This window comes from Micrasema longulum, unplaced genomic scaffold (genome assembly GCF_059751315.1).
Source record: "Micrasema longulum isolate JH-2025_06_02 unplaced genomic scaffold, ASM5975131v1 h1tg000532l, whole genome shotgun sequence".
NCBI classification, from domain to species: domain Eukaryota; kingdom Metazoa; phylum Arthropoda; class Insecta; order Trichoptera; family Brachycentridae; genus Micrasema; species Micrasema longulum.
In genome coordinates this window covers 235953-252819 of record NW_028277728.1, presented here as the reverse complement: position 1 = coordinate 252819, position 16867 = coordinate 235953, and the positions used below count along the sequence as shown (strand labels likewise).

The 16867-nt window shown below is 28.9% G+C and overlaps 1 protein-coding gene across 1 annotated transcript in view; it reads left to right on the top strand.

Moving 5' to 3' along the window:
- LOC148280819 (uncharacterized) overlaps window positions 1-16366 on the top strand; it is a 101306-nt gene extending 84940 nt beyond the window's left edge. The window contains exons 5-7 of the mRNA XM_088227732.1: window positions 7755-7888; window positions 13600-13849; window positions 16286-16366. Coding sequence (XP_088083858.1) covers window positions 7755-7888; window positions 13600-13849; window positions 16286-16359 — 458 coding nt within the window. The 3' untranslated portion in view covers window positions 16360-16366. The remainder of the gene's footprint in view (window positions 1-7754; window positions 7889-13599; window positions 13850-16285) is intronic.
- Window positions 16367-16867: the final 501 nt, after the last annotated feature.

Below are 16867 nucleotides of genomic sequence, written 5' to 3'. Positions count from 1 at the left end.
CGTAAGAATTATTACCATGCTTTCATGTAACATGTATGATCGAAATACGATGGTTTTTAAAGCGAACTTAGAAATCTCCATTAACAACGGAAAATTAGTCATGGATGCCAAAATAAATTATATAATAATCCGTAAGGGTTTATAAATAAAATTTCAAATAAAAAAAAAATATGAAAACTTGCCTACCTAAATAATAGCGTAATTCAAAACCGTCTCTGAATCTTGCAAAAACAGAGTTCAATTATTTTACTACTTGACATCTCAAACTAAGCATTCTCGATTGAGTTAGTGAAGCATAATTAGAAATATCACAATTATTTTTTCTAAGTTTTTCGCAAATATCTCAGTATCATCAATGGAGGTTTCTAAGTTTGTAATGCAATGCCCTATACACCACTAAGTTGGAAAAAAAATATGATTCATTAAATTTAAAACTTCAATAACGTGCGATATACAATGACGTACCAAATTCGTATGTTAGAAACGTGTATTGGATGCCTTTTAAATTCGTGAGTAGTTTCTTGGGCCTTTTTCTGCAACCATTCTCTAACTCACTTTTAAATGTTAATACTTTTAAACCTATTAAATGTTTAGATAATTTGAGAAAAAATATAACAAAAGAGATGGAAAATATTTAAGAGAAGGAAAAGAGGAAATCTAGGCATTTACCGGGCACAGAATTATGCTAAGTCTAAGATGCAGGGTTTAAGAAATAAGGAAAACTTTTACTGTCAGTGGCGATATTATAAAGTATATACGGCCAAATGTACAAGAAACTGAACAAAATCAGATTAAACTATGTACCAATAACGAGCAATGGTAACAAAATAATGGTAGAGAATATATTCAAAAACAAGATCAACATATAAGACCTAGAGCTAATCCATCTTCGATTCACACTGAGTTAATAGCAAAAAGACCTACAAAAATTTCAAGTTGTGTGACGAATTGACTCATTGATATTTAGCAGATTTTGATTTCTGGTAACACGGTTGAAAACGGGAAAATAAATTAATTGTATCAAAGATGGGACATCACTTATAGGATTAAGTATTTTAAAAATGAATATAAAGTACTCAGTTCTACGTTTCTTCAATGAAGACAAATTGAGAGATTGCTTTTTTTCAAAAATGAATTTTAATATACCCCTTTGCAATCTGAGCAACCATGTCACTTTTCATAGAAAACGGTGTCTAGACAGATAGTCAAATTTTGAATTTAATCAATTTTTTCGACCACAGACAAACGTGCTTTAATAAAGAGTCAAATACCCCTGTGACGTATTACATCCAAGTCAAATTATCAATTTGCTTCCATGAATTCACACTTTAGCAAATCACGATCATAACTACCCATGATTGCACTTATCCTGCCATTATGGAGTGCATAGCTAAATTACAATACATTGTATGAAGGCATCAAATTATATTCAATCTGCTGGCATATATTATATTGTATTGTTTTAACCGCCACAGTAAAACTTGTGATTACATCATTGAAGTTAGTTTAAGGCAATGCAAAAATTTAATACTACTGAATCACATCGTACTATAAGAGAGTCCGGGTGAGCAACCAATATTTAAACGTAATAAAATCACGTCTTATGTTGTTATAATATATCATACTAGCGAATCCGGCAGACGTTGTCCTGTCCGAACGTTGGTTTTCCTGATATTAGTTCTACATTATCTCTGGGTATAAGTTTGGAAAAAGACTTTCGTCGATAAGTAGGTACTCAGGTACTTTTTTGTAATTAAATTCCAAAATCTAAAAATTGTTAATATTCAAATATTTCATTCAAGTAGGTACCTAGGTACTTTTTTATGGTTGAATTCTAATACATTAAATAAACATTTTTTCAAATATGGCATTCTTTTTGCAAACATCAAACTCCGTTCGTCTAATCAACAAAGGGGTGTACTTATGTAGGAATACGATTTTTAAAAATGTATTGAATTTCATATTATTTTAGTGTTACCAAAAATACAATAAAAAGAAATAAATTGGTAGAAATTATAAGGAATTTAAGGAAAGAATCTGATTTTGATCTACAAAAAACAAATGCTGTTTGTAAAAAATCAAAAACAAACTTTTTTTACAAACATAAAAACAACATCTTTCCATTTTTTTGCAAATGCATTCTCCTCGAATGCAACCCTGGTAGATCAATCAATAAAACATTTATGCTCCGAACTTCTTTTTTACATATTCGATTGAAGATTTTAATATCTATGAACACGCACAGCGCAAAGATTTATATTTCTCTGAAAACCGCACGTAAATCGGTTAAGCCGTTTAGGAGGAGTACGATGGTACAGAGGAATTTTTTATATAAAGATATTCACTTTTGGATTGCTATTCTTAATTCATTAAATTTTATAATTTTATATTTGTACATTATTTTTCTGAATTGCTATTTTTCTTCTTACCTCTATCTTTCTGTTCTAGTCACGAGAAAACCCTTTAATACCCATTCACCGCTTATTAGTAGAAACTGGTCAATTGTAGAATAATCTACCCAATTTATTAGAAGAGATTCTTTATTTACATTTAAATCAATATTGAAATGTCACTATCTAAATATTTGAGTTCTTCCTTTCTCCTTCTTCTTTCCTTCCTTTAGATGCCATTTCCCTTCATCTCTTCATAGTTATAAGTGTAGATTTTTCTTTTAAAATTGTTGCATATTTTGTATTTATACCTAGTAAATGTTCATAAACTTCTTATTTTCTCAAACTGAACGGTTTGGATAGGTATGATGATGATGATGATAGGTATGATCAACAGATACATTTTAATATTTTTTTAAAATCGGGCTGTGGTCCCGTGGCTAGTGTCGTGGAATCATGGATCAAAGATCCGAGAATCGCACCCCATTATACCACAACTTGATTTCAATTTTCTAATAATAAGTTATGTAAAACTTTTGAAAATCGCTAGCAAAATTGAAATATTTGGGTTATTCATAAAAACGCAAAGATTATTTTTTTTGATAAAAAAAAAGAAATGTTTTTTGTTCACAAAATGATTAATAGTTATTCTTCAAGAGAGTTGATAAAAAGTTTTTTTCTAACTAATGTGAACACAGAAATAAATCAAGAGGTTAAAATTAAGTAAGGCTGTCATTTCGTAAGAAGACAAAGAAACATAACTTGTTGATGCACCGAGCTGTACAGCTACTCGTATATTATAAGAAAATATATTATTAGAAATAAGAAAACAAAAAAAAATATTTCATTTAAACGTAAGTCAAAAAAATATGTGTGTAGCAGATAAGTTATCTCCTCAAAAGTATCTAATTGTATTTGAGTTGGCTTTAAAGAAGTTTTTTTTAAGTGTACGTTTATTGTTTAGAAATGTTAGTAATGTTAAGGACATGTTTGTACTATTTTCAGACTAATTAAAAAAAATATATTTATTTGCCTCAAGGAAGTATTTTTTTTTTGTTTTTAAATAAATATTTGCGTTCATATAATTTACGTAAATATTTAATTTTGAGGGCCATTTTCAACGAGTTGTAAATAACTCACTATTAGAAATTGGGAATCAAGTTGGGGTAGAGTGGGATTCGAACCATGGACCTTTGATCCGTGAGTCCGAGACACTAGCCACGAGACACATCTATATAAAATGTAAAAATATGTATATAAAGTGTTAAATTAATAAATAAGGAAATAAATTTTATTACAATTTTGTTTTTTTTTAGTTTATTATTATGGCTTAAAACCGGCACAGCCTAAAAACCTTCATAAGTCTATGAATATGTAAACAAATGTAATTTAAAATCTTACCTTTATGTAACAAAAATGATCAAGATACGCTGCGGTTGGTGAACCAATTCAGTACCTTATGCATCATTGGGTGTGGAAAAAGAATGATGACGATGATTTATTTGCTTTATTTTATTATTTATTATAAAGGTACATAAGTATAATTCTTTTTATTTACTTATAAACAGTTTTTGAGACATAAGTCCCACCACCATGGGACTAAAAGTTCTGTGTTGAGTTGGGACGAGTAATTAGTTACAACAGAGAAAAAATAACACAAACGTAACGAATATATCACCACAAATATTATTTAGGAAAAAAAACATAATAATAATTAAAAAAAAAAAATATATGGCACATCTATATGGTAAACAGCAAACTCGAACATTCGGAAAAGCATCAAGGAGTTTTGCACTCAAACCCCTCCTACTAAGGAAAATTCATTCTTTTACTACTCTTTTGAATATGTGTTTTGTCCTTGAGAGCTTAATAAGCTCTTCCGAAATATTGAATACCCTTGGTGCGATTAAAGAGAGATGTCTTTGAGTAAAAGTAAATACAAAAGTAACATTTCCAAAAATCCATGAGACCAAAAGCTTTGTGTTAAGTTGAAATACATAAAAATTGAATGTGGAAATGAAGCAAACATATTATTTGAAAATACTAAAATTAAAATTACATCATAAATTTAAATTAAGTTGCGATGGGGCTGTGTCTAATACGGTCTGGAAAAAAGGTGTAATAGGAAAATATCACATAAAACGTTAACCGATAAAAATATACAGAATGGATTTAGAATAATTTATAGTATTTCCAAAATTAATATGGATATTGTGGAAAAATATTTTCATACGTATTTTTTTTTTAATATGCCGCTAGAAAAACGCAACATGTCTGGCCTTGGCAGTTGTGACGTTTAGATTCGCGACAATGTTCCTATTAAATTTGTATGGTCGGAACAAATAAACAGGAATCGTGAAGTATTAGGGGGGTGGCCAATGAAACGACTGTTTTTACGTTAATTCAAAATTACAAATTAAAAATTATTTGTATGCTACTTACACTAAGCAATTTTTCATTTATTTAACTGAACAGTATTTTGTAGACGTTTATTACTTTGAAAATGTAAAAACAAAAACCTTATATTTTCCTTTTTTTGATATGTATATAATTTATATTAAACAGACCATTACAATGATTTATTTGCAAATTACATGCTAACAAATTACTATTTCGGCATTCACCTAGATGGTCCCAAATCTGGTCTTTGGGAATATTCCGGTCCAATTAGAAAAGCTTTGAGTTTTTTGAAATTTAATCAATTGTAAATTATTTTACGTGTACCTGGAAAACTACCATATCTCAAAAAAAGGCATCCATACTTTAAGCTGGGACCAAAAATATTTGTATAAGATATGTCAATCTGTTATTACTGGACACAGTTCACCAGAAATCGAAAATGGCCCACTCTCGATGGCTGACAACTGCGAATTGTGTGTTAAAGCTCTATATTGGCAGCAGCAGTAATTCATCAGATCGTTTAAAAATAATCATGAAACACACTGTGACAGTGTACGCTCTAGAATGGTTTAATATAAAAATAAAATGTGATCATGTGAGAATAGAGCAAATCATGTATTTGAAATATTAAGTTTATCTGGGAACTTTGACAATGATATAAAATCAATAATTGATCCTGTCATTCAAAGAAATGTTTTTTTTGCACATCCTTAAAACTTACTTTTAACAATATTATCGGATACCAGAAGCCACATACGGGAGCTAGGTTTAAGAACAATCATCGAAGCTCGAAAGAAGGCCAATGCTAACACCGTAAAATTATTTTTTTATTTTTTTAAAAATAAATATTTGCGTTCTTATGATTTACCAAAATATTTAATTTTGAGGGCCATTTTCAACGAGTTGTAAATAACTCACTATAAAAGAATGGAATCAATTTGGGGTAAAGTGGGATTCAAACCACAAAACTTTGGTCCGTGAGTCCAAGACACTAGCCACAGGACCACAACCCGATTTAAGTTACCGAAGCTCAATTGTCAAGCTACCGACTACATAGATATAATTATTTGGGCTAAATCACAAGTTACACTACCGCCAATCTAAAGTAAAATATTGGACAGCTTTTTAGAGGAGATTTTAATAAATCGAAGACCATTTTTTACCATCCCCCCTGCCCTTGTCATATGCAGGCTGTAGAACGCTGCGTAAATATGGTAACAGAAGTCTCGATAACTGTAACTAGCCAGAAAGTAAAAGATGTTGTTATGCAAACTTAATTAATGTCGAGGACTAAAATGCCATCATTCGATAGTAAGAAACAGTTTGCAAACAAACATTGCTTTCATTTTCACACTCTGCTATAAATTTCGTCATTTTTGTAATTTAGAAAATGTATATATATAAACGTAGTTTCTAAGATTTGAAATAAAATAATTTACTTTGATTTTTTTGCCTAATTGTTGTTCTTCTATTTGTTTAAATTTTTTCTTATAAAGATGAAATTTAATATTTTGTGGGACTGAAAATTTTACTGAAAGAATCCCAAAATATATAGATTTCAAGCCTCGATTGAGGGCCAAAGGTAGTATTGAATGATTTTTTAAATATTTTTCACGCTATGTGCAATCCAGAATGCATTTTTTTTTACCCTTTTCTCTTTGATTTCTTTTTAAAAAAAACATACATCAACGGCCCACCCGAGCACGCATTAATTCATTGAATAAAAAAAATGTTGTATCCCTTTTTACTTTCCTTTTTTCCTTATACTTATCCTGATTTACACTTTATATTTTTTAAGTCTCATTCTTTTTTTTGTATCATTTTAACCTTTATTTTGTTGCTTTATTGATTACTTTAATTAATACTTTATATACCTTACGTAAATTATTATATTAATTATATGTTAGTAATATATTTATGTTCTTTGAATTTTAATAATATTTTTACTATGCATACTGGTTCATATTTGTTCCTGATTAGTTATGATTTATATTCTATTATTTTAATACGTTTTTAAGTAAATATTTAAGTTCAAAATGTTATTTCTTTAATTTGGATTACTATTTTTTTTATTGTATTGTTTTTTTTTAATTAGAAAATTAATATTATTGAAGTATTTAATGTTTTTTTTTTAAAGAAAAAATAAATATTAGCGTTCTTATAATTTACACAAATTTCATTTACATCAATTTCAACGAGTTGTAAATAACTCACCTAGTGTTATTTCTTGTAAAAAGATTTTTTTTTTCTTTTGTAAATTTTATGTATGAAATGATTAGTTATTTTAATATACTTTATATTCTGTTGTTAATTATTATGGTTTAACACGGGCATAGTCTAAAAAGCCACAATAAATTGGTGAAAATGTAAACAAAAGTAATTTAAAATGAATAAATAAATCAATAAAGCTGTAATTGAAAAAGGGCAATGGAAGCCGTAGAGATAAATTCAATTAAAATTATGGTTTTTGAAATTGAAATAGAATAAATCCACTCGATATTTTTTTTTGTATAAGCGAGACTCACAGTCAATTAAACGATAGGGTAGGTTAGAGGGAGTGCTTTTACTGGTCTAGTACACATATCTACATATCATGCGAAATATTTTATTTTCTATTTATGTTTTTTGTACATACTTCTTGATAAAGCTTTAAAGTTAATGATTTAGATAAAATTATAAATAAAATGTAATCATTTTATACTGCTCAAACCTTGTGACAAATATTATGAAACTTCAAAATGTTATTAATAATAATATACTTGTTGGTCAAAGTTAAATAAAAACGGATTTGAATTTTATTGAAAATTTTATTTATAATTTTATTATAACCATTATTTCATGTGCATTCAGTGGAGATTCTTGCAAATTATTTGTTGTAAATATCGAATTTTAAAATTCTACCAGTAAGTTTATCATATAAAATTATTTAAGTTCACATGACTCATTTGTTAATTTTTATTCCAGCATACCCCCCAGAAGAACCACAGGTGGACAACTTGAAGACGTCATACTCTATTGGCGACCTGATGAATATAACTTGCAAATCAGCTCCTTCAACAATGCCATCGCAGTTATCATTTTTTCTGAATGGAGAAGAGGTAATCAAACTTTCATTAGCTACAATAAATTAATTTTAATATAAGTCTTAAGGAACACTTCAAGTACGTTAATAATATTTTTTCTGAATTTTCAAACCATTTGATAGAAAATAATCACAATTTTAATAAAGACTCTGGGTTAAAGGTTCTATGTATTGAAAACAAAACATAAAAGTTTGACAACCTAGATGTTAAAAAAAGCGATAAATAATAACTAAAAAATAATGAATAATCAAATAAAAAATAACAAAAAAATAATGATTAATCAAATAAATAAAAAACGACAATATTTCCTACAGTCTACTCCTGTCTTGTTTTAGAAATGAATATCGAATTTCTATCCCCTTATCCTTTACCTCACAATAAAAAAAAACCAAATACTTAATGTCAAAACTTTACTAGTTAAGATTCAATATTTGGTGAACACTTTTTTTTAAATAATTTTTTTACCTCAATAAAAAGGCTAGTGTAGCTTTGAAACCAAAAACAATATGAAATAAACGTAGCCTTCAAAACAAATAATAATAACGGAACTATTTTTAAAACTCAAAAGATGTGCTAAATATTTTAAAAAACAACGGAATTTACAAACTGGAATGTAACGACTGTTATGCAGTTAACGTGGGGCAAACTGGGCGTTTTTTCTTAATTCTCAATCTGCCAATCGCTTAATTGAAAATAATCATAAAATGCATATCTCAAATAAACCAATTCCATTACACGCTGAAAGCAAAGGGCGTAACCTTAATATACTCGAACAATTGGAAATTAATAAATATCTAAATAACCCTAATTTTAAAATAATAAATGAACAAACCAACCTCATATCTTCACCACTATTAAATATATTTAAATATACTGTTATTCTTCACTCTGTCACTTTATGTACACGCTTATATGACGCGTAATTAAGAGATGAATCATTTTATAGTTGCATTTATATATTTTGATAAGAAATTCTTAAAATAGAAATATTGTAAAATAATACATTTATGTTTACATAAATTTCTTTATAATATTTTAATTATGTTTTAAAATTAAAATAAACGGCAACCTATTTTAATATTATTGATTTATTTTCGTCAAAAATTATCTAAAGTTACAAAACTATAAACCTTCATTAATTATCTCACAATACATACATGTATGTCAATAATTACTTACTTTGTTATATTTTTCTGAAATTCAAATATAAATATCTAAATTCCCCATTACCTATTATACACTTAGCCTTGCCCTTAACCAATTGGTATGTCCCTCAATTATGATCAATGTACATGCTATAGTTCATAGGATTATTTTTATTTTCTACTTCAGTACCTTGAGTTTTATAACTATATAAGGACATTCAATCCATCCAATCTTCACATTTATTTGAAAATGCCCTCACTAGGTGAAACAATTGTCACGAAATTTTAGTTTTTATATTTGTAAAAATAAAATAAAGTGTTCAGAAGGTTCAAATCAGTATTTGATTTCTAATATAATACGTTTAGTAAATTAATGTGCTATCGAGACAATTTCTATAATAACTTTATTCTAATTAAACGAGTACCAATATTTTTTTAAATGGTATGTGGACCTAGTCATAAATTTATTATAAAGTTACGCCTGGGCATAGTGGTAGAATCCAAACGGGAATACCATCCTTATTATAGTGTTAGAATAAGGATGGTATTTCCACCCTTATTCTACCGCTATGTTTCGGCGTAACTTTATACAAGGTTTATGGTAAAGTCCAAATAACGTATGGGCACAAATCGATCAAAAATAGATTACCGTCAATTATTACATAAGCCTATTATATATTATTTAAATATATTTTTCACAAAGTATCGAACATCTGTTATTTCAGTGCCCATTTTTCAGTTGACAACGCCATAATCTTGAAGCAGAATGCAAGAAAGATGGAATATCCTTAACAGATATCCACACTGTAAGTAAAAGTAGTTATCACGCGCCATTGTTCTTGAACTTTGCAACAATGGTGATTGGATTCTAAAAGGTTATAAACTAAAACAGTTATCGAACATCCCATTTCCAAGACAGACAAAAACGATTTTTTCCGAGTACCTTAGCCTTGTACATGACACGTAAGGCTACTAAATACACTGGTCTAAATATATACAATAAAAATATATTTAAGCCTGAGTGAGTAGTTGGTACTTCCAACGAAGCATAATTATTATATGCGCAATATATAATAATATAATGTTAAATCATAAAACATACTTAAAATACTTACTTTGAAATTCGTGGATCCCTATATCGTACCGGTACAATATATGCAACCACCTACTGGTACGATCTGAGCAACCGGATCATTTGACATTAAAGGTATTATTCTAACCTTCAAGTATTGAATATGAAAATACTTGTTAAACTCATGATTATACAAAATTACAGATCGAAGGTTTAGAAGACAATTTGACGCCAAATGCATACACGAGAAGATCTAAAAATATAAGACTAGAAAATAAATCAAAAGCAATTTCCCAGAACTGCCTTATGTACAGGGGAATACAGCTATTTGAGGAAATGACAGAAAGCATAAACATGTAAATACGTTTAAAATTAAATGTTAAGAACGTATATATATATGTAAAAAAAATAGGTTATTTTTAATATATTGTAAATAGTGAATATAGGTGTAAATATTGAACAGTTTGAATATTATTAATTAAAATGGTAAGTGTACAATAGTGATAAATAATGTTAGAGTAAGCGTTAAAATAATTTAAAATAAGTGATAACTACTGAAGAAATATTCCACAAATCACAACTTATGACACCAAAATAATTATACGTTAAAACAATACTCACTTACATATTCAAAAACTACTCTTACTCAAATGAAAGACATAACCCATACAATTCATCACATACAAATAGTATAGTTACTAGATCCTCAACACAAAGACAACTTAAACAAATTTAAACTAATACCACTTTCAAACAAATGGATTTTGAGTATAATTCAATTAAAATCTACTAGCTACTTCCATAATCTATTAAAACAATAAGTAACGAGAAAATCTTGAAAAGGGCTTTAAAAAAATGGATAGTGGAGCTAGGTAGAAGTAAAACGTATTGTTTCATTCGCCCAAACCAATATTGAATCAACTGCTCCACAAATGTATAGGTTGTGTTAGGTTTTTACTATTTTCATTGTACGTTTTGTAATATCAATAATATAGATGTACATATATATCTAGTTTTTAAAACAGTCTGAGTATTTTGTTAATTATCTCTTTTTATCAAGTTAGTCTTTTTTGTTTATTCTCAAATGTAAAAGTATATTTTTTTAAAACTGTATTGTTAAGTGTCCTCGGCACAAGTAATACCAGTGAGGTCACATTATTTTTTTTTTTTATATAGTTTAAAATAGTAAAATATGAATCAATAAATAAATAAAAAGTATAGGTGTGTATATTGTGTTGTAAATACATAATAAACATAAAACAATTTTTTTTTTGTATATGTTTTAAAAATGTATTAAATAAGCAAGTTGTATCATTTGCACTCACAATAATACATTTTTTCTATCTCTTTCTTTAGAAATTTATTGTAGTTGCATATTTATAATAAATGACATGACAACAACGTCATAAAAGCAACTTGTAAAACTTGAAACTGCTAACCTGAAAAAATGTCAATTCATTAATTAGCATGTTCTCACTCTAGATCATCGATATACTTCCTACAATATTATTCAAATTTTACTCACCGTAACACAGAATCCTTAAGAAAAATATAAAAAAATACCTCGAAACTGTTACTTTCTTTGAACAATGTGGTAGTAAATTTAAACCGTAACCTTAAGGTGATTTTAAACGGAAATATGAAATTAATTATTTATAGATGGCGCTTTTCCAATTTTTTACTAAAAATGGCCATTTATACGTTTATTTTTAATGGAAATTTTACAAAACTTGGTGTGCCGAAACTTTTTACTTTATTGATTGTAACAAATACCATAACAATACAATTTAGTAAAAAGGACCTAAATTATACTGTTATTGTATTTATTACACAAATAAAATTAATCTAATTTTTTGTTTTGTACACCATTTAGTGAAAATGACCTTAATTATATGGTTTTGATATTTGTTACAATTAATATAGTATATAATTTTTGCGAATTAAGTTTGGTAAAATTTACATAAAAAATAAACGTAAAAATGGCATTTTTCAATAAAAAAATATAAAAGCGCCATCTATGAATAATTAGTTTCATATTTTCGTTTAGAATCACTTTAATATGCAATGTGATATGATTTACGCGGTGGTGGTAATATATTTTATTCTATGTTTTTGTCGAATGAACAATAAGAATATTTTACAGGCACTGAAGTTAAACAACTTTCATACGTAAACATAATATTTAAGAAGGCGGAAAAACCTCGTTATCCAGTTCGTTATTGAAAACAAACATATGTTTGGGTTTATTAATAGGATAAGTGTTATTTCAATCATACGAGCAAAGGGTATTGTACAAATAACACTTGTTAGTTCAGTATGGGAAATATTTACTCAAAACGTGTTACCTTCCAAATCGGGAACAGTAGATAAACGTAAATTATCTCCTTTTTCCATATTTATTAGTTTGGATAAATGTGTTTCATTCGCAATAAGTACGAAACCAATTTCAATACAAATAAAAGGTTTGGATTCATTGCAACGGAGAGGGAAACACTTTAAAGATAGGAATATAGAAGTGCAGGGATTTACAGGGCTTATTGCTTATCATTAGCTGATTTATTATTAATAACATTAGCAAAATATTGTGGACATAATCAAAGAATACTTTATAATAAAATCAAATTGGTTTACAAAATTATTTACTTTAAAATTTGCTTACATAAGTTAACGTGTATGTTTTCAATTCTTTCTGGTAATTCAAGTTGACTTTCAATGTTTGTCAATAGCGTTGAGTACAATAATGGTTGAGCTGAATCACACAACACAGTGTTAATTTTAAGTTTATATTTTATTTTTGTTATTATTTTTTTGATTAATACAATAACATAATTGGAACGTGTTTTTATTTTTCTTTACAATCTACTTTTTTATTTTTACATTTATTTATTTATATCAGTTTTCATCTTGTTTTATTGAGATTTCGATGGAATGGTTACCTAGTTTGGCACATGAATGAGTGTTAAAAGTAATATTGAATTAAAATATGCAATATAGTAGCGAATGAAAAATAATGAAAATTGAGTCTTTGCCGCCTCAAAACTAAAACCAACCAGCAATGGGAAGGTAACCCCGACAGAAAAATCCACCAGAGAAGGCAACGGGAAATCACTCTGGTATATTTTTCCAGGAATTACAGCGGCGCGACGAGCACCTCAATAAGCATTCGTCCTGGCTGCAAAATATAAAAGTAGCGCAGAACAGATACATATGCTTTCACCGTAGTGATCTTTAACGTCGGAGGGACCCGGCAAGGCACTAGAAGAAGAAGAAGAATAGAATAGCGTTCACACGAACACAGAAAAATATTGTCATTTTTTTCGCGGACTCCGGTCTGAACTACGGTCCAATAATTGCTATGTTGTCCCGTTTTCCTGTCCTACGCGGTTAATTGTGTTCACAATAAAGACAATATTGTCATCTCTGTTGTATCGTCCTCGCGTGGACCCAGTTTTAAATGGGTTATTTCGGTGTTAATTTTATTTTTGACGTTTATTTTTTTATCCTAATAGGTGACCCAGAAAGAGTTCTTGTCGACACAGGACGATATCAAAGATGGCGACCTCCTGAGAAGTACTGCCAACTTGAAGATATTCCTGTCCCGGGTACACTTCAGAGGACGCGGGGCGGGCACCCTCAACGTCCGCTGTACCGCCACTCTGGGTGGAATCCTAGATTCAGCTCGATCGTTTGACACCACAGTCAATCTTATTTCACCCATGCCCTTGCACAACCAAAAACTAGAATGGCCTAGCTCAGCAGGTATGTACAACAATTCACATTATTTTTATGTACGTAGAGAGAAAAAATGTTGGTTCCTTCGCTTGATAATGTCAGGGAAAGAAAATATTGATCAAAAACGACTATTGTGGTTGAGAAAAATGAGCCTGTGGACTGCACTTAATGCTAATGATCTAGTGCGCAGCGGCCAGGAATTATCGTAGTAGCTATACCAGGAGTTGATCAAAAAGGTTCCGAAAGCCTTTCGAGGGTAGAAAGCGTTAACTTTAAGCTATAACGTAATTGGTAAATAAATTACGTAAAAGCAATTCGTTTTCTACCAAGAAAGCGTTCAGAATACCACCCCTTATCTCAAGCATGATACAAAAAGAAGGAGGAGATACCTACTCAGCCACCTAAGCATGAACTTTACTGCATTGGAATTATTGCCAAGAATGCTGATTTAGACACCTAATGGCACTCAAAATTTCTAAAACTGTGTCCTTTGGAAAATTTAACGCACGTCATTCAGAAAAATATTAGAGAAAGGAAAAATAATAAGATAGAATGCTGAACTCTGTCCGAGGTAAACAAAAAGAATGTTTATTTCAGTGAATAATTATATTTCTTCCGAATGGAGATGTCTATGGATTCCTCTTCAATAATATAAATGCACATTTTAATAATCTTAACTTTCATAATGTAATTATGCTGAGTGTAAAATGGACTAATTTGATTCAAAACTCATTATCATTGCCATTTCAAGTAAACGCAATCGTTAACTGCTCAAATTTGAAGAAATTTCAACTTGGGAAAATTATCTTCACTTATCGTGAGTATTTGCAGGGGTTTCAATCCCTTAATTTAAAATTATTCGAAATTTTCAAGACGTAACCATTATTATTAATTGTCGACGGTAATTATCTACCTATCGATACTCACCCTTACAATCAAAATTAAAATTAGTAAATAATTTACGATCAATTTTGCTTAATAATTAAAGGTGCAGGCTATTGCAGGGTATTTTCTCCAAAATAAACTATCACTATCAACAATACTTCGGTATTTTCGTTTTAAGTAGATGGCGTATCACATATCACCATTTTGATATTTTGTTAATATCTTCTTTTGAATGTGTGAGCATTACAGAAGAATATGGAGAATTTTAATGGATTCTAATAGGAGTCTGTAAAAGTCAAGAAAAATTTATTGCGGTATTTTAAAAGGATTAACAGTAATTTATGTTGATAAACTAACCAAGTTTAAAAGGAATAAACAATTGACGGTGTTAAAAACACTTTTGATATTGACAATATCTTTGAAATTTCCCTTAATATATTGTTTATCTTGTTTCATCCGCCAACACGAGAAATTAAATCGCGCAGTTCATGATTATTCTAAATAAATATTGGTTGATTGTGTGTCTCGATATTGTGTTCAGTCAGAGCTCATATTTTCCAAATTGCTACGGTTATCCAAAATAGAATGTCAGCCCGAAATTGAATGTGTTATTAAAACCAGTCCGTGACATGGGTCGGGTATAATCTCTCGAAAAGCTCAACAATATTGAAATTTAATACAATCTACCTACATAACTAACCCACGGCTTGCAAATATGAAATTAAATTTATTCAAAAATTCCTCGTAAATTTTATTAGATGCTTCGGTTTGAAACCCACTCCTACGCGTAGGTAATGATAATTTCCAATAAATATGTTTTGAAATGAAAAGTCTCATAGTCAAATTACTGCGCAATCAAGTGAGCTGTTTTTCCATTAAGACATTCAGAAAAAGTATTAATATCGTTGAAAACTGATCTAATTTTAACACGGAAAATATTGTGTCCTGTACAATACACTATTTTATATTCCCCGTATCCAAGTAAAAAAAAAATGAGATTCTGTACCTGAAATACAATTAGAATCCCTGACAAATATTTTCAACTGAATGACCATCTTCAGGAAAAAACCCTGAAAAATAAAATCAACCTGAAATAATTTCACCTTGTAGAGTTTTCGCGTTCGCCTAGCGTGCCTTAGCTTGTTGAAATTTCAAACAAATGAAACGATATATAACTCACATAACATTTAACCGATCGATGCGTTTAAATTTTCATTTGAAATTTACATTCTAAGAATGATTTATTCTACATAGTAAGCTATATCGAAAAACGGCGGTAAGTCTTTTAGTGTCCCAATTTGAATATAAAATCATGAAGACTCTTTATGTGAAAGAGTAAAAAGTGTACCACAACTTAATAAGCGTGGAAATTTTCCCTCATATTTTATCATAGAAAGTCTAAACTAGTATAGTGGTGCCTTATGAAAAAAGGTGAAAGATCTTTAAATAACCCGTTAAAACAAAACGATCCCTTTCATTTTATGTTTTAACTCAATTTTATAATAATAAGTGAACTTTAAAAAGAGTAAGTGCTAAATAAATTTCGTTTTTATTAATTTAATCCTTATTTTGTTTCAGGTAAAATGTCACCATTGAATATATTCGTATCCTTATCAAGCCTCATCCTGTTTCTAAAGGCCACTATCAATTAAAATAAAATTAACGAAAACAACATAACATAGTGATTTATGATTTCTCGTCATAAAAAAAATTACCACCGCAAAGACACTGTTGAAAAAAACGTGGTTGCAGAATTAAGTGTATTTTAAAATTGTTCAAAAGTGATAATTTAGGTACAAATATAAGTAAATATCAAAGATATTCTTAGATTTAACAATAATTAATTAATTATTCGTACTTTTACTGTCTGTGCTTTATTGTTTGTAAGTTATTAGGTACTGAAGATTTTTTATCGTACAAAATAAAAATTCGTTACCAATTGTTTGTATAAAATAATTCAAATTAGCTGATCGAGGTAACGATTGGACACAAATGCATGTATAATGTTTACAGAATCATTTATTGGAAAAGAAATTAAAATTATAATGTGGATAATGAAGGTTTCCCTTTTTTGTTAAAATGTAATAATGATTGACTTTGAATTTTGTAATAATTTGGATGCAACTCTGTTTTATATTTAAATTACCAACTTAATTCATT